The sequence below is a fragment of the Drosophila sechellia genome, chromosome 3L (genome assembly GCF_004382195.2).
Source record: "Drosophila sechellia strain sech25 chromosome 3L, ASM438219v1, whole genome shotgun sequence".
In the NCBI taxonomy this organism is placed as follows: domain Eukaryota; kingdom Metazoa; phylum Arthropoda; class Insecta; order Diptera; family Drosophilidae; genus Drosophila; species Drosophila sechellia.
The window spans coordinates 22,438,504-22,462,634 of NC_045951.1; the positions used below are offsets into that span (position 1 = coordinate 22,438,504).

Below are 24,131 nucleotides of genomic sequence, written 5' to 3' on the forward strand. Positions count from 1 at the left end.
ATATGACTACGACTCCTTTCTGTCCGAATTTAAAATTAAAATGGTTGGAAACATAAAAATGGTGCGTGAATCCATGAAACAAAATTGGCTTGCACTTATCATTCGATTATTTGAAGGAGCTAAAGTTAAGTTCTAAATGGAATTTATATGTTTGGAAAGGTTAAAAATTAAAAGTAATTGGTATAACTATTCCATGTTGCTCATCGCCTTTGGCGATGTTTCCATGTTTTAAATTTATCAAAATGAGAACACCATTTATCTTCCAGAGAAACGTTCAAAGACTAAGAGTCAAATAAATCGATACTAATTAATTATGTTTCACTTTAATAGAATTAATAGTTAATCTTATAAAAAAAATCTTCTAGAACAGGATCGCTAGCCTAGGTAATTAAGATATATTCGTCTGTATGTACACCTGAAGTATGAAAAGTAATGTCTAGTTCTCAACATAAAAATGTTGTTAGCGATTACACAGGACACACAAACTAACAATTACTGTCGGCTGCCGAAAAAGGCAATCTATTTTACACTTCATCAACATAAAACAATCTTGTTATGCTTCTTTTTGATTTGTTTAGACTCCCCCACTCATGACCTAGTCGATGGTCTTTATACGTCAACCCTCGAGTTGGATTGGACATTGTCTCGCGAAGATCTTGCTCAGGATATTGAATGTCGCGTGAAATCTGCCGCAATACCAAATGTTGCTGTAACTAAGTTTAGCGTGGATCTACAAGGTACTTTAGAGTTCAACGATTTCTTGGAATACGGAATAAGAATCAAATTTTATTTCGTTTTTATTCAACAGTTCGGCCAACTAGCATTGACATTAATGGGGTAAAACATCACACAGTGCAAGGCAGCAAAGTGGTTTTAACATGTGACGTAAGTTATAAAAGTAGTAAGAACGAATAAAAGTTATTAGAAAGCCAAAAATTATGGATCAAATGGATCAAAATTGTGTAAAAGAATGCAGAACAATCGAATGGCGTCATTCACCTTAGTCTAATCAAAATTAAGCCCTTAAGTTATAATACCGATACACTGAAATAAAATTTGTTCAAATGCGGGCGTGAAAGTTTTGTTCTGTTTGCTCATTAGCTCTTATATGTTCGTAAAACTCGATCTTCATACAGACGGACCAACAAAAGCCAAACAAAAAGGTTGTTTTCCATAACATTAGCCATATTTTCAGTTGTTCTCTATAAAGTTATTAGTAATAAAAGGAAACTCACCGAGATGGAGGTCCTCTATATCTGCTTTGTTTCTCATAAATCTCCCTCGCACTCACATTAGCCGAGCACTAGTTATTGCAAAGGGTATACAGGATTCGTTGACAAGTATTTAACAGCAAAGTTTCCGATTGTATAAAGTATATCCCATGTCCGTCTGTTCCTATAAAAGCCTTAATCTCATATATATATTCATATATTCTAACAAATGCAAATCAACTTCTTGTCGCGCCTTTTCTAACGCCCACTATTGCACAATTTTTGCTTATTTTATTAATATTCGTTAGTAATGGTTAGTAATGGTTATCTAATAGTTAGAGAACTCGACTATAGCGTTCTAACTTGTTTTCTTTTCTTTTTTCTCTATGTTTTACTTCTTATATGTCATTTCAGAAGCTTAAGAACAGCAAATGTAATATTGTAAATAACGTAAAAAAAACTTTTAACTTTTTATAGATTCACGGAGCTCGACCGGCAGTAAATCTTACTTGGTATAATACAACCACCGTAATAAGTTCTGGCGAAAATGAAATAAGTGAAGTTCGGACTAAATCGGTAAAAATTAAGTTGTAAAATCGACATAGATAGTTTATTAGCAATGTTTTTTTCATAGCTCGAAAAAAGCGATGGCACCTTTCACACTCAATCCGAACTAATTTTTAATGCCACTCGCTTTGAAAATGATCGCGTTTTTCGCTGCGAAGCGGAAAATATTGTTTTGCAAATTAATCGCGAAAAACCAATTTCATCTGCCCTCACGTTGGAAGTCTTATGTAAGTATGCAACTTTAAAATGTTTGATTAAAGATTAATATACTATTTACAAGATATATGTGTATATATCTATTTATTGAAATTATGGGTTAATTTTTACATTATTCGAACATAACATAATATTATTTTCTTCTGCAACAGATCCCCCCGTAGTCAAAGTCAGTCCATCTGCTATAACTGCCAATACAAGTGAAATAGTTCTTCTCAATTGTGAATACTTTGCAAACCCAGCCTCTCTGACTCAAGTTGAATGGTAAGTAAGCTCCGTCTGTATAAACGGAGGGCTCACGAATCTAAAAAAGCTAGCAGACTGCTCTAAAAACTTAGTAGCTAAGGTTCATTGTAAACTCCATTCCAGTTGGATCTATCTACTGCTGGTCTTAGGTTAGACGCACCTTAAGTTGCATACAACTTTGCTTCATATTTATTTATCACGGGACGATAGAAAAGAAGTGGATATGCAAAAACATTTCGTATTTAATGATACTTTTAATATAATATTCAAATGATTATACAAACATATTTAACCGAATTGTGTTTTTCTAACATTTTATTAAAGCTAGTCCAAATAAGGCGAATTTTTCTTGGTCAATAGAATAGACGCACGTTGGCTTTTTAATTTTTATGGGAAAAGTATTTGGATTTTAAATTAAATTATTATTCGGCGTTGCTATTTGATTTATTTGCAATAAAAAAAACTTCAGCTATGAGTACGGCCTCCTTTGTTAGTAGGTCCTCCTTTGTCATAAATTGGTCCAAAAAGATATTTGAATTTTTGAAATATGGACTCCAACAATGTTTTGAAGCGACCGCCGTTCATCTTTTGATCGACAAAAACAAGTCAATTGTTCCATAAAATGTGATAGCACCCCACACCGTTATAAATATAGCTCATCTTTCCGCTAATCGTGATAATAATATTGAAATCCATCACGGTCATCTAAACTAAAAGGTTTTCCATCAGTAAAGACAACTGAACGTTAATCATTTAGACGAGTGTCAGATTGGACAGTCCACGTCATGTATTCTATTGCATTCAAGGGGGGTTTTTTCGATTTTTAGACGCTTCAGGTGTTCTGCATTTCTGTTTGTACGCTGAACAGTTGATAAGCTTGCTTTTAATCCGGCCAATTCCTTGATCTTAGCAGAATTCGAAGCAATTCTAACAAGTTGGCGCTCTGCTTGTTTTAATCCTCTGGATCCTTCAAATACCTGTCAAAGTTTTGGAGCTGCGATTTATCTGTTTGGCAATGTTGCGATTGGACAATCCTTGCGAGTGTAGGATGTCTACTTTTCGACGATCCAATAAGCTCATAACATCAGCTTTACCCATTTTTTCTTAAAATGTACCTCTGAAACACTTGATTTGTTCATTTTTTATATTTTTTGAAACCAAAAGTTTACACTTGTCCACGCCATACGAAGAAATTGAAGCTGCGTCTAATTCAATGACCAACCGATAACACTCGTGATTGCCAAAGAAATTTGTAGAATCTTTAAATTTAACGTTATTTTTTCGCAAATCAACCAGCTGTGAGCATTTTTTTTATCGAACATGATTCGAACTTTGATAATAAAAAGCATTTTGGACAATTAGAACAAGCATGGAAATGAATAATTGAGTTTGTTTAAAAAAAAACCAAGGTGCGGAAATCGAAAATATTATTATTATTTTGATTATAAAGTTTTCTAATTCTGTACACAAAAACAATTTATATTTAATTGCGGCTTATATCATTTAAATTAATCGGAATAAATAAAGTGTTATTAATACTGAAGTGCAATACTGCAATTAAAATTGTTACTATTTAATTATTTAAAAAAATTGTTTTTATTATTTAATATTTCCTTGGTGATAGACTTTTTCACTTATACTATTACAAGACACTTTCCAAGCCAAGCTTACTTTCTTATTTTATTTAAGATATTTAAAGCATCGTTTGCTTTATTTTTACATGACATGTACTTTATCCCAAAAAATATACATATTTGCTCTTTAAACTTCAGGTATCGGAATGATATTTTAGTGAATGTCAATGACACGACTCATTTTAAAGGTGGTAATTCGGAGAATGTGGCTCTTGTTATAAAATCTACTGAAAAAGAGGACATTGGAAATTATTCCTGCCAATTGTCAAATAATATTGGCACAGGAACTTCTGATCACAAAATAAATCTTGACGTGCAGTGTAAGATAATCTACGAATGTGCCCAAATGTTTTATAACATTTTAATATGCCTAAAATCTTTATTTCAGATGCCCCAAGTGTTGAAATTCTAATGATACCAGAAGGACCGGTTAAGGAAAGCGATGAATCAAATGTGACCCTATTCTGCAACGTGTTGGATGCAAATCCGTCCGTCCTTACCAAAGTGAGGTGGTACGCCAACTCTACGCTCCTTAAGGAACTTCCAGACTGCGAAGAAACAAGAGTACGTACTTATATTGCAATATATATATAATATATAATAAATAAACCAATATATTGGTTTGTTTTTACCAGTCAAATTGTCTATACTCTAATGTTTACTGTTATGATGACAATACTTTTGATGTATAAATAATACTTTAATAGTAACTTTATTTTTTTTATTATTTATACTTTTAGGAGGACCTGTGTCACATAGACCCCAGCAAACTTTTGTTGGAGAGCATTGGTCGTGGCTTCTTCTACAATTATTCCTGTGAGGGATTCAATGCTGCAGGCTGGGGTCCACGAAGCGAAGATAAAGAGCTGTTGGTTGGTTAAGCCGCTTTTAGCAAAGGAATTATAAATTAACGCGTTTCCTTTTAATTTTCGTTTCTTACAGGTACATTACGAGCCAGGTCCTGCGGCGTTATCTCATTTTCCGTTAGTCGCCGTTAAGAAAAAGAGTGTGACATTCTCCTGTTCCGTAGATGATCCCGGATTTCCAGAATCAAATAGGTTTGTAGCGCAAAAGGCCAACCAGAATCACAAAACGAAAACTCCCCAACACGCTCCGCTCATGGATTTTCATACCGTCCAAGCAATGCAACCGCAGGAAGCCGACATTGCTTTTGAAGCAATGCTGCTGCATAAACACCAAAATCCTCTACCGTTCAATGATTCGACTCAAACATCAATAAGAACACCACAAGAAAGCGCATCTCATCCAGCACATCAAATCAAAGAGACTCATGCTTTAATTGATTTACATTTAAACCATTCCCTCTGTACATTGATCACGCTCACCACATACACGCCACAATCGCAAATATTAACTCTTTACACGGGGGTACAACAAAAAAAAGACGCCTCCGCCACATCCTACGCCCTCTATCGAAAAATGGGCAAATTTTCGTTTGTTGCTCAAATTGTTTCGAAACCCAACAGATTTCGTTGGCTACGCGGCGGTCGGGGTCCTCTGCAGGACATTGTGACGAAGGACTGGACGGTGGAGCCAGTGGGTCTGGATAGTCGGACAAATTATTCTTGCTACGCATACAATGAGGGAGGCAAAGGTGTGATGGCCACGGTAAACTTAGAGGTACACGCACCCCCGTTTTTCATCAAGAACTTGCCTCCGTACACGGGAATTTTGCATTCTTCACCAAATGCAACTTTGACTTGTCGTATCGAATGCGTCCCGCGATGCGACATATCTTGGCAAAAGGACGGTGTGCCAATAGAAAGGAACGATACCCGATATTTTATTAAAGAAAAATACATGGATGCCTCCCCCGCAACGGGAGATTTTGAAAGCATGCTATCAGTATTGGTGAGTATGTTATATATCTAAAACTTTATTCTAGCGCTAAATAAATTCGATATATTTGAATTTTAATATGGGAAACCTAACTCATAAATTTCTCGACTAACATTTCAAATTTCCGTCAAATATAAACATAAATTTCAAAACGAGAAAAATCAAGAACATTAGCTAGCTTTAATAAGCCGATGCTTTTACACCATTACAGTAACTATACATTTCAACAGAACCTTATGTATATGTCGGAGACTTATCCCTTGTTTTATAACACTATTTTTTCTTTTGATTTGTGCGAGTCCCCTTTTTCTTGTTGGCCTTGGCGAGTGTCAATCTTGATCCTCTTTACACACTCCACTATGGTCCAGAATTCGTTTTTTTGTTGCATAAAGTCTAAATTTTTATGGCAATATATCGTCCTTTAGCAATTATTTTCTTATAGAAAATTGATCATATAAATAAAAACCAAAAACAAAATTGACCGAAAGCTTCACTTAATCTTTTTATGAGCTTTGAAAGGTGCAGTGTTAAACAGCTGATTGAGAGAATGAAATTCCAGCCAAATTATTTGCTTACTTTTGCACGTAGTACAATCGTTAATACGCATCCAAAAATTATAGTAAAATATGGAAAATAAATGCCAAGGTATGATGTTTTTAACGTATGTAGGTAATATATGTATAGTTGTACTGTTTTTATGTTGTGTGACATCCAATTTATGTGTATCTTAACAGAAAATTCTAACGTGTCCCCTGTGTTTCGTGGAGTATAACTAATTTTCTGACAATTTCTGACAAAAGTTAAAAACGTCAGTTTGTACCTTTAACTATTGTCTTTGACGGTAAAGTAATATCTTTTGCCCATTTTTGCTCGTTTTCTTAAAAATTTGATTTTATATAGGGAAGTTCGAGTTCAGACATAGCGACCTCCTGGACATTTGGAGGCGTAACAATAGGCAAATAAATTATATTTCGGATTACGTTTATTCCGCAATCAACAACAATAATCAGGAATCGAAAAAGATAGAAGAGATTGACAAAAAAATAGTAAATTTTGAATAATTTATTAAAAGAAAACTGCCCGAGTGTAACAGACAACTAGACCGATTTATTTCCAAAAATACCAAGTGGATGGCGTCTAAGATAAGAATTCTTGTTAGTGATTTTGAAAACACCAAAACACCCCAGCAAAAGGGGCGCCGAAACTTATTCTACCAAAATGCAGGAGAAAGATTAAAAAGGAAACTGAAAATGCGAGTGAAACCCGGAATAAACTTTACAAAAGGGACCGACTATCACATGCAAGGAAAAATAGTCGGATCAATAGGATGAGTGATATTTTCCACAGAGCGATTGATTCCTCGGACCCACTATTATCAACAATTTGTTTAAAAGAAACAGAGAAAAAATAGGAAAAACCACTTCTGAAGGCAGTATAAGTCTTTTGGAAATACAGTCTAATTTTAAACCTGATCCATGAGACAAAATATTGGATTCACATTCTGATTCTGATTCGAGTTCAGATTCAGAAATTTATAATGTAGAACTAAAAGAAGAAGAGGGAGATTATTTTTAAAACAACAATATACACACCTTTAAAAAAAAAAACAATGAAATTTCGTTGACTCCTGAGTCATACCAGTAGTTAATATGGGAGGCAAGAGAGGGCGTGGTCGCACAGACTCCAAATTTTGTGCGTAAACTATTTGTGATTTAATAACAAAATGTACAAAGTTTCAAGTCTGTAGCTCAATTTTTAGACTTTATGCCAAAAAAATCGAATTCTGGACCACAGTGCACTCGTCGCAACTTTCTGGCAACTCTACCCGGTCCACACTCTACAACCCTGGCTCTCATATCGATAAGTCTAAGATATCCTTCGATAAGGCGCCATTTTCAAAACAACTCCTTCTCCGACATATACAAAATAGGAAACACTCCATGATTCTCAATTCATTTTCCGCCTGTTTCTATGGATATTTAGTAACAAAATTTAATTATATAGCTGGTCCAACTGTTTGTATTGTTTTGATCAAATTTACACAGATATTTTATTTGTAGGAATTTATTAATAAACGCATACAATGTTTTATTAGGATAAGAGAGTGTAGAGTGTATTGTTGGGTTTTGCAAAGTTCTTTATTTACTGTTCTCTTCACTTGTTCATCTTTCATTTTTCTCTACACACCTACACTTCTCTCACAAGAATCGGCGGTCTGTCAAGTACCGAGTACATCTTAAATGGTGACCAGACTAAGTGGTGCCATATAGAAGAAAGCATGTTCAAATCCCACAACCGGAAAACGGCATTATATACTCAGCAACGGTAGATGCTCTAAATGGAGTGTCTGTATTACCTATGCATTCTACTTCGTACCGTCCATGATCCTCAACAACAATTATCTTATAAGGTCCTTAGAACTTGTCCGAGCTATTTAGTTAATAGACACGCTCCTGTTTTCTTTTTGAATCAATCGCATTTTTATTTTCACCCTGGATCCCTTCGATGTTCTCTGTCTTCATCCAGGGCTGTTTGTGAGTTCTTTCGACTTGGCCATTAAAAGAATATATATGTCTTGCTCTACACAACGGACAGTGGAACGTTCCCGTATGTCGTACGGCTCGATTCACGAAAAGATTGACGCGATATATAAAAGAGTACAGAAAACGAGGAAAGAAATATAATATAATAAATATAAATATTACATATAATATTGACAATAACAAATTATAAGAGTCAAGAATACAGATAATGGCATAAGAACATAATACTCTGTAGGGGATATAAAACTAAGAGTTAGATCTGCAGGATTTAAGATTAGGGGTATATAGTTTCTTGGAACGAGAAGTTTAGCCGAGTAACCAAGTTGGGACTATCAACTTTACTACGAATAAGCTTACAAATAAAGACAGTTCCAAGCATATTTCTAAAGTTAGCTAGGGAAGGTAAATTATTTAAAAGTAGTCTACTGGAATAAGGAGGTAAAATAAGTTTTGCATCCCAATTTAGACGCCGATGGGGTCTGAATAAACTATGCATTGGGGGCTCCAAGCAGGTGATCCATACTCGGACGGACTAGCGAAATTAATAAGATTTTGGTCATTTAAAGATCATGAAATTCCTTTAACCATCTTTTTATTAAACCAAGCACACCTCTGGCCTTATTGACAATAGTCCAAATATGGTCTGAAAATTTTAGTTTAGGGAACACTTTAATAGCTCTAAGTGTAAAGTTATGACCTTTTGTCGTGTCAACCCAATACACGCAACTTATACTCTAAAAAACACACTTCCAAGACTCATTACAAGACATAAATCCAATTATCGACCAGGAGAGTTTCGAATATAATAAACTTGAGACGACGATAAGTCGATCAGGCCGTCAATGAAGTCATGTCGTGCTATAATATTTTTCGTCTGGGGACAACGAAGTGCAAGATATATTAATTCTAGATATTCTGGGAATTCAGAAGACGGGGGAATGTAAGAGCACGTAATATTAACAGATCTATAGGAAAATGACAGCTTACGCATATGAATTCTACGTACGTTACTCGACAAAAAGTACCTCCTATGACGTGGGGGTAGACCTAAGCGCAATTAAGACTCCGCCTCCCCGTTTGGTGGGACTATCATGCCTGTATATAATGTACACACTCCGGTTTTAGTCAAGTCTCTGTAAGCACCATTCTTGCTACGCAGGCCACTTTCTTTTTGATTGGAGATAGTAAGACTTAATGTTAGTTTTTTGAGCAGAGGAAGCAGTAGAAGAGACGGATAGTGGAGTGGTCTGGTCACGATAGGGAAGTTTAATGTATATAAGACAATTCATTAGATGCTGTTTGATCAGAAGAAGCCGAAAAAGGAAAATTTGTTTCTTTAGTGGAAACACCGTAAGGGGTTTTGACCGGTAGTCCGGACTCAATACTCAAATCTTTCGGATGAATGATCTTCTAAGCAAGCCACTCTTTAACTTCAACGTCAACTATTTCTGATGCTGATAAGCTGTTATTTCGTCCCTTAATATCTATCAATATCAATAATATCAATATCTATCGGTAATCGTTCCGACGCAAAAATGTTCTACCTTCTTTGGTTTCCTTCATGTCTACTACATCTAGAATGGTTCTCATGTCTTTAGCTGGAACTACGTGAAACTTCATGTGTATCATCGAAATCGCAATTTAGCATTGTAATTGTTCTTTATTTTAATTTTAATTTATTTACAATCGCGGTCTATCAATTATCGAGTATAGCATAAACCGCGAAGAAAGCCCGCCTAGTTCGAATGCCACATAAACAAAACGGACGAGCGGAAATATCGACACCGCTGCTGAAACTGTTAAAGAATTTGTATGTAATAAAGAATCTGAATAAGTTTAGTTCAACGTAAAATGTAAAGCAAACTTCCTAGTGAACTTTTCGACATAGACAAATAATTCCAACTTGCCAAAAGGGTTGGCGCCATCGAAACATAGGCTGCGACCTTAGTTTTAATCTTTTATTTGGTTAAGTTAAACCTAATTGACAAAACATTCTGTAATTTCAGCACTTCAATATGCCCAATTGGCCTGATTCGAAATTCAACATCGAGGCTGATAATGCAAACTACTCATGTGTATCAACGGGAAATATCGTCGGCGGAAGCATAAGGAGTCGCACCTATTTCGGCATTGAGTGTGAGTGCAAATAATTATTTAAGCTACACAAAAATTAAACCTTTCCTCATAGATGCACCCGAAAATACGACGGTTTCGGAGAACATTGTTTATGTGCAGGAAGGCACAATACCAGGACGAGTTATTTGCAAGTCTCGAGCTAACCCAGGTTTGTTGTTTAACCATTGAACTTTTTAACATTATTAACCTAAACCTTATTACTACAGAGCCTTCTTACAAGTGGATTTTCAAAAACGAAACTATTGCCAATGGCAATGCGTTAATTATTAATACTGCTATGAACCGAAACGATGATGGAACATATACGTGTTTTGCGTATAACAAGCACGGCAGCAGCATTGCGAAAACCGTAATTAAAGTACAATGTAAGTGTTAGAAGTGAAATATGATTTGATCGAACTTATCTTGTCCTCATATTTTAAAGTTAAGCCACGTTGCGAAATCGAGAGACAGGAAATCGATGACCAGGACACGCTCATTTGTACTGCGTACGGAAATCCTATAGAGGTAAGTGTTGATTCGAATGGAGCTAATTTAGTTAGAACCACAAGTATTCTGCTCGGCAAAGCTTACATACATTCAATACCTTTGAATATATCTTTAATGATCGCCAGAAAGTAGTCCAGGACAGAAATGAAGAGTATTATTATAAGAGGCTGTGAAGATAATATGGATGGCGGAGGGATGCCGGAGATAGATGAAAGCGCCAGGCCGTATAGAAATATAGAAGGAGGTACCAAAGAAGTGGTCTTAGGATATCATATTCTGACAGATAGAAAAGTGAACATTGGAGTTGGTCTAACCTATGAACTTGCTTCCATCTCTCTCTCTCTCTCTGTTTGAGTGGAAAGTGCACCCATTAAAAGTAAATGTGTTTCATTTTCAGCTCGCTTAGCAAGTTTAGATTACCAAAAGGAACAAACACGAATTATTTTAAAAAAGAACAGAAAACAGTTTATAAAAATAATGGCGATATATAATTTTCATTTTGTGTGCAATCATATAAAAGAGATGTCGAGTTGGAATGCGTTGATTTGATATTCTCCGCTGAGTACATGCAATCTTTACCAGTGTTTTGGAAAACTGGAATCCACTTCATTTGCTTGCACTTCAAATACTCAAATAAATCGTTGAATTCATAATGAAGTAGTCAAGGAAAAAGGTTCCACTGTCTCCAGCTGTAACCGTGCTACTCAGTATCCCTGCCCGTGTCCTTTGCTTCTGAATTTATCGATTTAATACCCGGTTATGTACTTAGGATTTGCACTTGATGTCCTTGCCGCACTTTAACCAAATTGTAGATCTTCTTCAGCCCAAATTCCGTATATTCATTCACGTGTATTGTGAAATCAAAGTTACTAGGTCGAGTCTAATAATAATAATAATAATAACTTGTTTTGTACGAGCATTTACAAAAGAGGAAAATAATATAGAAATCGCAGCTTACAGAACGTCAAAACGTACCATCCCCAATTTGATCCTAATATAAATGAATTACTCTTAATATTTTTGCAGGCAGATTTCTCTTGGTCAATTAAAACTGAAAATGAAACAGACGAAAACTTGGGCAGCGGAAAAAAAGAAAATTCGGTGGAAAGGAGTTTTTACATATTGGAGACGGACTATGCAATATCCAGGACTTACAGATGTGTTGCGAATAATACAGTTGGTTACGGCCCGTTTTGTGAAATTGAAGTAGCTGGTACGTATAAAATTAGCAAAAATTTAAGATTAATTTTAAATGGTAAGCATGTAAAATAAGTTTGCCGATTCAAGTGTGAAGTACCTTCACACATTAATTGATTGTGCTCTTTATACCCGTTATTCGTTAAGTAAGATTTAACAAAAAGTGCGTTACAGGTACATATGTAGAAGTAGGAGAATTTGCTCCAAAATATATATATTCTTGATCAGGGCCACAAGGAGAACCCCATACCCGTCCGTCCGCAAAGCTTCACAGTTTCGAGATTCGAATGACGACTACCCATTGAAAGCTTGTCAATAGTTTTGCCAAGAAATAATAGGTTTTTGTAAAGCCAATCTTTTGAAAGCAAAGCAGTCGCATATAAATTTATAAATATATTAGGCAAAAGGAAAGATGCAGAAAAACAAGAGAACCGGTAAAATATTATGTACTGTGTATTATTATTATTAAAAAAAGAAAAGCAGTTTAGCAGCAGAACCATGAATTACTGCAATATATAATAATATAATAATAATAAATAATTGCCGGCGAACTAGTAGTGATATGGAACAAAGCAGGCAGACTAAGATTCGATTGGTTTTGTACACTTCTGCTTCATACGTTCGCTCGAATGCATCTACAAACATAAAGATATGACTAAGAATTTGCACAGAGATCGTCGCCCCAACTTATGTCCTGCCCGCCCAGCGATTTCATAAAATCATTAGCTATACTCCTACCACCACGGCGGAACAAAGTCCAAATGGATCTACTATAAGAGCTGTTTTCGAACTAAACAATCATTTCATGATGGCCACTTTCACTTACTTCCCTTTCCTGGGAAATTTTACAGATCTGATCCCTTTTGTTGCATTCAAAACGCGACAGTATGTATTATATGTGTGATGAGTATGAGTCAGAAGTACTTAAGTTCATCAGATGGCTTCTTTCTCCAGAAGATTAGTTGAAAAAACGGATGTTTATGTGCATCTATGATGCGATGAATTCTTTCATCAGCAGCAAATGTCCCACAATTTCTTTATTTTATTTATTCTAGCCAATCGATATTCTATCGATATTTCCAAGTTAATATTCTTCCCCGCACTAACACTAGCTGAGTAACGGGTATCTGATAGTCGAGGAGCTCGACTATAGTGTTCTCTCATGTTCAGACAATTTATCCAAGCATGGCACTGCCTACGGAATATTTTCTTTTTCATAAAGAGTAAAATTTTTAAATTAAGCTAAACTTATTTTTTATTTTAACAGCTGCTTCATCACTTTTAGTTTGGTGGCAAGGTAAATGCCAAAAAATACCCATTCCGAACTCATTATTTTTAAATTACAATATAGGGCTAGATAAAGTACCAAGTATTAATATTTGCATATAACTGCAACCCATTGTACTAATAGGCCTCTTTGTTTTGCTTTGTTTTTAAACATTTCAATTTCATTCCATGCATAAATAACTTAATTAATAATACTATATAAAGTGCGACCAAAAAGTAAGTAAATCTAAATATAAAATTCCCAAATATAACTATAAATACATTTTTTCTAAAGATTTTTACATCACATTATGAAATTAAATCCTTTTCAGTGCTATATTTATCCTTGTTTTTTTGGAAATATCTTATTAAAAAATACCAATCCCAATTAAAAAATAACAAAAAACTAAGTAGAAATACTTAATTACTCTTTTTCTCAAAATGTTTTTAGACTTTCTTACAAGACTTTTCGTTTCGTTGCTCTAGTGTAATTAAAACCACAATAGCAAAACGTATCACAAAAGTGAAACGAAAAAATAAACCCGCATGAAAAACGCTTGAAATTTACACTGTACGTTTTATTACTTGATTTTCAATTTTCTTAGTTTTTTTGTTTGGCTTGCCAATTTCTATCGGTATACCAAAAACACATTGGCCACGCAAACATCCCCCTTTTACACTTTCAAAACGATCAAAACGGTCGCGCCCACACTTTTGAACAATTATTAAATTTTTGTTATATTTTATTTCCCAATATCTATCGATTTCACAGCAAGACGAGACAAAATGCTATAATCGAGTTCCGCGACTATCAGATACCCGTTACTCGGACAATGTGGATGCGAACGCGAAATTTCATAATTTTTCAAGGATATCGATAGATATTGGGGAATTAAATGAGGAAAAATAAAAAACTGTTCCAAAGTGTAAGCGTGACCGGTTCGGCGGCTTTAGGGCGTTAGAGTAGTCGTGTCAAAAATTTTATTGTCCAATCGATAGAAATTTACAAGACTTATAAAATTAAGAAAAATTTCGAAGAATGTTTCAAAAATGTAGGCGTGGTCTTCTAAATTTCTATCGATATGCCAAAAACTTTTTGCATTGTCAACTCTTACGCCCACAAGCCGACAAAAACTACCACGCCCACACTTTTGAAATTTTTACATTGTTATTGATTTTATTTTATTTGATTTTTTAAGCCAGAAAAATTACGAAATTTTGCGTTGGCATTTCCAGCTGAGTAACGGGTATCTGATAGTCGGGGAACTCAACTATAGCATTCTATCTTGTTTTTAAGTTACCTACATATTTATATATGATCAAAAGAACAGAACAGAACCAGAACAGAACAGAACAGAACAGAACCAGAACCGAACTAGAACAGAACCAGAACAGAACCAGAACAGAACCAGAACAGAACCAGAACAGAACCAGAACAGAACCAGAACAGAACCAGAACAGAACCAGAACAGAACCAGAACAGAACCAAAACAGAACCAGAACAGAACCAGAACAAAAAACGTATATTTCAAAATTATCTGCATTGGTTTAATGAAATTTTAACTTTTTCCTTATATATTTTGTTCAAAATATTTCAAATTTTTTATTTGTACAACACTTAAGTGTCTAATCTATTCCAAAGTAACATTAGTTTCATATCATATAAGCACCTTCATTACAGCAACTAAAAATAGAATAACACTCTGTTTCTTTTGAAATTTAGAACAACTGGCATGGTGGCAACTCTGGGAAAAGAACACACTCATCATACTAGTTGCTGCTATCTTGGGATTACTGCTGACCGTAATTGTAATATGTTGCATAATTATATGTATATGCCGTCGCCGTCGACGTCAGGATAAATGTGAGTATGGTAAATTATTAATAGCAATACGATTTTTTTACAATCTCTGTCAAACAAATTCTAAGCAAAAATTAAAGCGAACAACAAAAAAGCTTGCACAATTTGTTTACCATTAATCACGAAAATGGTTTTTGAAAAAAGGATTTTGTTTGTTTGATTGTTCTATACTGATATTATATAATGTTCAAGAAAAGCATGGGCAAGGCTTTTTTAAAAGCTTTCGCATGATATTTTGTACTTAAAGCTGCAAGATAATTAATAAAAAATCAAGTCAGCAGACAAATTTATAGACTTTAACTTCGTCTAATAAAATTGTAAACTTTGTAAGTAAGGCCCACGATGGCAATTGAATTTTTGGTACAGAGTCGAGGCAAATTCGGGGCTTGGAATGTGGTCAATTTAACTACGATTATTGTCCACGTTTTGCGAATCATCCAAAACTCATGCATTTCTTTGGTCCCATCCGACACGGATGCCGGATGGTTAGAAAAGCCTTATGCTTATGTCCATTAAACTATCTGAGGTACTTATACAAAAAAAAGCCACAGGAACTATTAAAGGTAGAAACTAGAGACTAGGAAAGCAGATTTTAGAACCGCCAACGCATTTTAGGCAAGGCTTATATGCCGAAGGCCGAAAGGAGTTCGTTGAAATGTTGCCCTTTTCGCTGGGCTTCTCGTTTTCTTTATTGAGTTCTGGTCCGACTGATGTGATAATTATTATAATAATACTATTAATTATAATTATTACTTTTTTATATTAAAATATATTACCAGTGTTTGCTTGACTTTTTTTATTTATTTATAAAACATGTTCGACTTGCATTACATTTGCGACTGTGCGACATCAATGCACGCTGTATTAAACGCAACTAACTCGCATGTGCTTCGACAACAATTCCATGCATATATGACATACACACAACTACACCTATATGTACAGATCTCACGGAAGTGCCTATAAGTTCAATCCAAAGGTATGTAATAATTGTAAATTACAAATCATTAAATTAAAAGCTTTTTACATACATGTGTTAGTGCACAAACTTTACCTAAGTATAGCCGGATTTCCCTTTAAAATGGTAAAAACTGTCCGAAATTGGAAATTACCTTTTTATCACCATCAGTTTAACTAATGACAGCTAATTCCGTATCAAATTCCTTTTTTTTTATTAAATTTTGTAATTATTTGCAACTTACACTTCAAACTTTCATAACTTTCCAAAATTGGTTCATTATTACTTTTTCCCAATCTATTGGCCATAAAAAGTATTTATAAGCACCTCACTATTGCAATAAAAATAAGAGTCTGCATGACGACATAACATTTAAATAAGCTTTGCATGTACCCTAGAATATCTTAATGTTTTACTAATTTGATTCCATTTTTTACCTTAAATACTGCACCTTCATACACGTCCCAATCCCACACACCATCATTAGTGCATTGTCTGATCAGTTAGATATGTCACGATCGGGTAGGAATCTATCAACACAGGATAAATGTACAGCCATTTTGCCAAATCCATCATCCTCGCGGGTTATTGGTAGCGCACCAAAATCGCCACCGCGCTGGCCAATTCGACCTGGGGTAATGCTGCATGTGAGCAGTAACACCAAGGAAAATTTGACTGTAAATCGAATGACAGTAAAAGCGAACGTGTCTGGTAATCGTGGCGACATGAGTCAGTTGTCGGCTCAATTGAGTGCTGCATTAAACGGAAGCCGGGATAATTCTGATGGCACCATACTAACCGAGTTTTCCGCGGTGTCAGGGGAAAATGCAGCATCAGATCATTCGTTACTAGAAGTAACAAACCGGAAGAAAGCAACTGTACCTTCAACAATAAGAAATGTATCTACAGCAGAAGGGGCGCCCCAGGAAAACATATCTTCCAAAACTCACAGTGCTGGCCACTTCGCATTGGATCATGTCTGGTCGTTGATATTCAAAAAGTCAGACGATTGCACTCGGGATAGTCAACGGAGCCATGTTGGCCTTTTACAGACCTTTTGGCGCGGACTGGCTGCTAAGGAGAGCGCCTCCGGATTTGAGAGTCAGCATCGTTTGAAAGGAATACGTTGCAGCGGAAGTGGTAGAGTATATTAAAAACTTTTTATTTGAGACTTGACATATTTTTTTGTTTTCCTTTTTTTGTTTTCGCCTTATTTCAACTGAACAAATATAAATCCTGTAGTAACCTACAAAAAGGCAAAAGAGACTGTACATTCAACGTCTGACGCAGCATCAAATGGCGAATCATCGTTAACCAACGAAAATCCCAACAACTGCCAGCCGCCCGTGCCAATTCCATTGCATTCCATTGCAAACATGGAGGAAAAAGCATCTACATTTTTATTACAAGATGAAAGGAATAATTCATCCAAGGAAGTAGAAAACATACCGTGTAATGTTGTTCCTTCTGTAACACGGGGAAGCTCCATTGAATCTCCGCAGAGACCTGCCCCTTCATCATTACCCATAAAGAATTTTTCTAGTGTAACCAGCTGGGGATGTTCTGGTAATTCAACGATGGTCCCATCCAATATACTCGCTAACGAGGAAAGTAAGAATATGTATATACATACATTTTTTCGATTTTACTTAGTTATATGAAAACAAATACAAAATACAATATAAAATTTCAAGAGCAGATTGAAAACTACGAAATAGTTAATGTTGAATATTTAAACAACTGTAATTTGGAACCTACTATTTGTGGACTAAAATATTTTGTAAAGTCTAATCGATTTCCTCAACAATCATATACCCTTTATTCAGCTAGTTAAATTACGTCAGAGATATAATGAATATTTTGGCATATCAAAAAAAAATTGAAAAGAAAACGAGAGAGAAGGAGAGTCGACTTCCCCGACTATCAGATACCCGTTACTCAGCTAGTGTGAATGCGAACGCGGAATTTCATCATTCTTATGGGATATCGATAGATATTGGGGAATAAAATGAGAAACAATTTAAGAATTGTTATTGAGGAATAAAATAATTAAAGTGTGGGTGCGACCGGTTTGGTGGCATTAGGGCGTTAAAATGGGCGTGGCAAAAAGTTTTTTGTCAAATCGATAGAAGGAAGGATTGGTATACGATATGGTCGTTTCCGACCATGTAAAGTATATATATTCTTGATCAGGATCAATACCCGAATTGTCGAACTGCGAGTGTTGAGACTTCCAGAGACGTAGACGCAGAGCAAATAAGTTTCAAAATGTTGCCACGCCGACTTTAACTGCCACGACCACACTTTTAATAAATGTTTAGATTTTTCTTCGTTTTATTGTTTGTCTTGCCAATTTCTATCGGTATACCAAACACGCTTTGGCCACTCCCCTCCTTACAAAGTCAAAAAGCCAAAAACGGTCACGCCCACCCTTTTTTTTTATTCCCCAATATCTATCGATATCCCAGAAAAATGGTGAAATTTCGCGTTCGCGTGTGAGATGAAAGCTGTTCTTTTGTTTGTTACGATCCTAGAAGGAAATCAAAAAATGTTTGATATTTTCTGCAGCTTTTTGATAATTTAATCGGCCCCTGTAGATTTTGTGACCATTGCAAAAATGTATTTGTAAAATTTTGCTGTAGAATCCATTGGGCATAGTTGACCCAGATGCAGCTTTAGATTACGGCATTCTACTTTCTACATATTAGGTCTAAGGTAATCCAAGACGATGATACCAAATTAAATTTCAACGCTATTTAGGAATTAGAAATTATAATTTATTTCAGTATTACACGCTTAAAACACAAATGGCTTGACCACCATCATACCGCTTGCTCCATTTTTTTACCGTGCCTACTAAGTTTTCTTTTTTGAATGCTTTTCGATTTTTCCTTCGTACAAAAACTTTTCCTTTAATTCGGAAAATCATAATCGGAAATATTGATTTTTTAGATTTTATAGATTTTCCTATTACTTAAATATGTTTATACAATTGCAAAGTGTTTACCGTTTTCAGTCAGAAGCATCTCAGTAAGGAAGACATTAACGACCATTTGCGACTCTGATTAAAAGCTCATACAAGTATTCACGAAACTTTTTCGAAGGCTGCATGTAAATCGAAAAGAACAAAATAAGGGAGAATGCTATAGTCGAGTTCTCCGCCTATCAGATACCCGTTACTTACGAGAAATTTCAAAATTTTTCTGGCATATCGATCGAAATTTTGAAAAGTTTAGGAGTGACAGCTTTTTGCACTTTGTGGCCGCTGGAATGGACGTGGCAATGTCCCTGGAATCTACATGTCTATATCTCAACTTTATAGCTTTTATAGTCGTCTACATATAATATTAATAATTAATATATGTATATAATCGTTTATCAATCGTCTTCCTAGCTTCAAAGTTTTTTTTTCAAAATTTTTTCTTCTGAGCTTTGAATTATGTTTGCCATATCCGCGAATAATTTAATTAATTTTTTTTATAATTCTATTTTGTTAACATATTTTTACATTTGCTCCGCGAGTATATCTCTTTTAAATTGTTCACTATATTTAGCAAATAACGAAATCTTATATATTTTAATCTTTATGTTTTGTGTACTCTCTCTTTCGTGCGTTGTCCGCAGTGATGTTTGGTGTGGTTTTTGTCTGCATATAAACAAAAACGAAACTTCTAAGCGGCGTTACATTTAACAGCTCGCTTGCAAGTTTTGATTTTGTGTCTGTGTACAGTGGTTCGAATTCAAAAAATATGGATACCAAAATAAATTACTACTTGCCTAAAGGTGGCTTAAAAGGGCTGGGAAAAAGTTTTGTCGTAGGTAGAGATAGTTTTATTTAAACTTCCCTCACGAGACCAGACCACGTGCTCTTACATCTCGCCGTCTTCCTATTTCTCAGAATATCTAAATCATTTGTCCGCATAAGAAATTAGAGATAAAAGGGAGCTCCGAGACGTCAACCCCGCGAATTCAATGTTTACGCCACGCAAACTTTCTGAGGCTAAATAATTATACCCGTTACTACAAGTAAAGTAAAATGATTCGTTGAAAAGTATGTAACAGGCAGAAGGAAGCGTTTCCGACCATCTAAGTTATATATTCTTGAGCAGGATCAACCGCGTCGATCTAGCCATGTCCGTCTGTCCGTCCGTCCGTATGAACGTCGGGATTTCAGGAACTAAGAAAGCTAGAAGGTTAAAATTTATCATATATATTCTACAGACAAAGACGCAGCCCAAGTTTGTTGGCACATTTTGCCGCGCCCACTCTAACGCCCTAAAACTGTCACGCCCACATTTTTGAACTCGACTATAGCATTCTCTCTTGTTAACTCTTCTGTTCCGATGTACTATCCGTCAATCTCTAACAAACCTCTTTAATGAACAGTTGACACACCTAAAAAATGTAAAGCCGAGACTTTATACAACATTTAAAAATACCGGTTCTCAGTCTATTATAATGTTCTGACTATAATAGAATTTATCCAGTTATCTGTAATCTTGACTCTGCCTTCTTTAAATCAATCAATTCTTACTTTTTTGACAAATAATTAGATCTTTAGATATTTAATATTTATATTTATTTATGGCTTAGTTTTGTAGGGCGGGAGTAGTGTGGTAAATTGGTAGGACATTTTTTTCTATTCCGGGTACAGAAATGTTCTTTCGATTTTTATCATGGGAGTTTCAATTACACCATTATTTAAATAACTTATTATTTCGACCTTAATTTGATGAATATCGGCGACTCTATTATTTAGCTGCGATAGGAAGAATCGGGAAATTAGCAGAAAATATGTCAGAGTTTTGCTGATTTCGATCATAAATTGTTCTTATTTGTAATTCAACACAATCTTATAGGTCGCACCACCAATTCAATCGTAAGTAGTACAAATGCAGAATATACACTCATAATTTTCCATTTATAGGCTTAAAGTTACCAGTGGCTGTAATTTGCACGTGCCTTCAATGTTAAATATTTTGCACTACTCTGATCTAATGAAAATGAACTGAAAATATACTTTGAAACCTTGTTTTGAATTTCTTAAATTTATTTCTCGACAAATTTGTTTATAATTATTTAATTTTCTTTTCTTCTCGTTTGCTTTTCATATAACAAAAAAAATTCGTGGGAAATATTTAAAATACAACCAATCCGTACCATATATGCCTCATATAGTACACGACAAGTCGTCTTCACTGGGGGAACCGTTGACGGAACCTGGCGAGTATGAGAATCTACCATTTCATGGTCTGCAAACGGCACCTAACAAGGTACAAAAAACGTATTTATAATCTTCCTTACACTTCATGAATATTCTTACGATCACATGACTTATTTTAATCATCTAATGCATTTCACTTATATTGATCAGAATTTAAAAAAAGTGATTCTCGCGTACATAAAACTTTTATTATCTAACATATACAATGCTTAACTATTTTCGCTTCATTTGTCCACATTGCTTATTAACTTTTATTCGCTTAAAGCGATTACAATGCACGAACTCCGAATCCGAATCGAAAAAACACTCCATTCTGTGGCTCATAACAGCTAAATATGGAATTTATTTACAATTTAAGAGCTAAAGTGTTACGCATCATTAAAATTCCTTTAAAATCCATTTTTAGCAAATCACTACTTTCTATACCATTTTTGAAACGTGTTCGGAATCGGTGCACTGTTATCAACCAATTTATTGGGTCCGATCAATGCCATTTTTTCGTTACACAGTTCATAACGCATTGCTAAGAAGGTACACATTATAAGAGTAGCCGCCAAAGAATGTTATTTATATATTTAATATATATATATTTATATATATGTATATATTTAAGCAGAAATTCAAACCAGTTTCAATTGTTGTATAATTTTGTACACCCCATTTTTGTTTTTAAACTATAAATAGTTGAGTAAGTTTTCTAAATTGATTGCATAGGTAAAGGCAACACTGAAACGATTTTAATGTATCTTCTAGTCTTGAACGCTGTTTCTATCATTTAAGTGTTTATATCTTTATTGTTGTTCGCTAGCAAACACTTGTAAACAGACAAGAATAACAAAAAAATTGATAAAATGACTAATATTTTTAATTAAAACTAAACTTATATTTTTCTGTTACCTTTCCTTCTGTGTGCTTCTTGCTAACAACTGATGCTTGCGCATGGATTTGCTAACCAGTTCTCTACTACCCCTACAAGTTTTAATAACAACACAAATGCGGTGCGCGTTGCTCAAAGACCCAAGGAACCGACTGGAAATATCAATCAGCCATCTGCCGGCCTTTACCAAGATTGCCAGGCCACTCATGATCCCCTTTTGTACCATCAAAAATATTTTTGCGATCAGGACGCACTTAATGATCAGAGATCGCAGTACACCACAATGCACCGCCCACCAAACAATGTACAATATAACCAATGCTTAGTTAAGCCAGATTCTAATCCTCAAGATCAACACAACCTCAGCAATAGCTTTTCTAAAAGTTACACTGAGTATTACCAGCAGCATAAGCGTTCGGAAAAAGTGCAAATGCTATTTCCACCAGGAGCATCTAAAGAATTAAACAGCAACTCGCTGTGTAATACTGATCATACTCCACATTCGGCACTGGTTAATATTAAGCCATACTTGGAGGCCTCTAACTTTAGAGAATACGATAGAACGGGAGAAGAATTACTTGGCAGTATGCCACGTGCGAGGCACAGCAAAGGCACTTTGAACCTTGAGAACAAATTTTATTCGCTAAAACATCTAGGCGGAATCGAGCTAATAAATCGGGACCTGGAAAAAGACTATTCCATAGGTGTTACCACATCATCAACACCCTCCGCTACTGAAAATAGATCCCTTTCCAAATGCAAGATACACAATTCCTTTGGTTGCAATAGGCTTTGCAATGCTGGCACGAACGTTCAGCCGATGCGCTTATATGATCCTCCTGGATATCAGAACATGGTTGTGGAGCACGCAGACGATCAAATTACAGTATCTAAAAAAGACGAGGGCAACCTGGCTACTGTACAAACGCACACCCATGCAGGCAAAGATAAAATGAAAAATCATCATCATTGGATTCACCAGCACCGGGAAAGAAAAGATGAAGGCCTAGGTCCTGATGTTCATCAAGTGGAGCCGGAACGCATCAGCATACATCGGAGCGACTCTGGCATTTCCAACAGCTCCTACGAGTCACAATTTTCAAAACCAAAAATGGCAACCCTAAACACATCCTCTGGTCCATTAGTTCGAAAATATGCACACAGAAACATTAAAGCCCATAACAGTGTTTTCAATGCGTCCTACGCAAGTAATGTTACTGAAAGCGAGGCACAATTAGATAACAGTTCCACATTACATCAGTCCTGCACTGTGCCAAGTGTTGCTCCTTCGCACTGCAACCGTCCTAAACCAAGAAATCGGTACAGCAAGGAGACTACTAAAAATGAATGCGAGCAGCATCAACGGGGTCACCAGAGCTTGAGGCCGGCTTCTACTCCTTCAGAATGCATTAGTTTAGATACATCCAGCAGAAGCGAATGTATCATGTCGACAGTGCCCGCCCAGTGCGGTATTGTTGATACACCGAATGAGGTAGGTATATGCAGATAAATATGCGACCTTTTGGAAGAAGAGGAGTTTCTACTTTTCAAGATACATTTTCTATTTTTTTTTTGTGGATTCTCGTGGTACGGCTGTGCGTCAGAGACAATTTTCATTTGGTCTAGATTCGCTGTATTTTTATACGGTTTAAAACACTTGCCGTGCCCCACAGCTGTATCTCGTAGTTTATTGTTTTGCCTTAGCTTTGGCCGTCTCCCAATAAGCCAGAGTAGTTGTCTCAGGTGCAGTTCAGCCTAGTTGCGCTTAGCAGTAAGAGGGGGACGCCAAGTGAGTCTGCGATCCGGTCTCGGCCCTAAGTACTTGGGTGTAGGTACATTAGAGATT

The 24,131-nt window shown here is 35.6% G+C and overlaps 1 protein-coding gene across 12 annotated transcripts in view; it reads left to right on the top strand.

The window, feature by feature from the left end:
• Positions 1–24,131, top strand: part of LOC6620129 (B-cell receptor CD22) — a 41,153-nt gene that overhangs the window by 11,587 nt on the left and 5,435 nt on the right. For 2 of the 12 annotated variants that reach the window (XM_032717594.1, XM_032717595.1), the window contains 19 exons: positions 579–737; positions 809–885; positions 1,689–1,787; positions 1,846–2,005; positions 2,147–2,258; positions 4,013–4,194; positions 4,263–4,438; positions 4,615–4,746; positions 4,817–4,932; positions 5,362–5,746; positions 10,284–10,413; positions 10,466–10,561; positions 10,620–10,778; positions 10,838–10,920; positions 11,929–12,115; positions 13,591–13,602; positions 15,089–15,229; positions 21,363–21,457; positions 22,365–23,777. In XM_032717594.1, coding sequence (XP_032573485.1) covers positions 579–737; positions 809–885; positions 1,689–1,787; positions 1,846–2,005; positions 2,147–2,258; positions 4,013–4,194; positions 4,263–4,438; positions 4,615–4,746; positions 4,817–4,932; positions 5,362–5,746; positions 10,284–10,413; positions 10,466–10,561; positions 10,620–10,778; positions 10,838–10,920; positions 11,929–12,115; positions 13,591–13,602; positions 15,089–15,229; positions 21,363–21,457; positions 22,365–23,777 — 3,914 coding nt within the window. Of the gene's footprint in view, positions 1–578; positions 738–808; positions 886–1,688; positions 1,788–1,845; positions 2,006–2,146; positions 2,259–4,012; positions 4,195–4,262; positions 4,439–4,614; positions 4,747–4,816; positions 5,747–10,283; positions 10,414–10,465; positions 10,562–10,619; positions 10,779–10,837; positions 10,921–11,928; positions 12,116–13,590; positions 13,603–15,088; positions 15,230–16,171; positions 16,206–16,671; positions 17,325–17,426; positions 17,900–21,362; positions 21,458–22,364; positions 23,778–24,131 lie in introns of those variants that run through there. The other 10 variants (XM_032717592.1, XM_032717597.1, XR_004361683.1 and 7 more) reach the window with 8 other exon arrangements.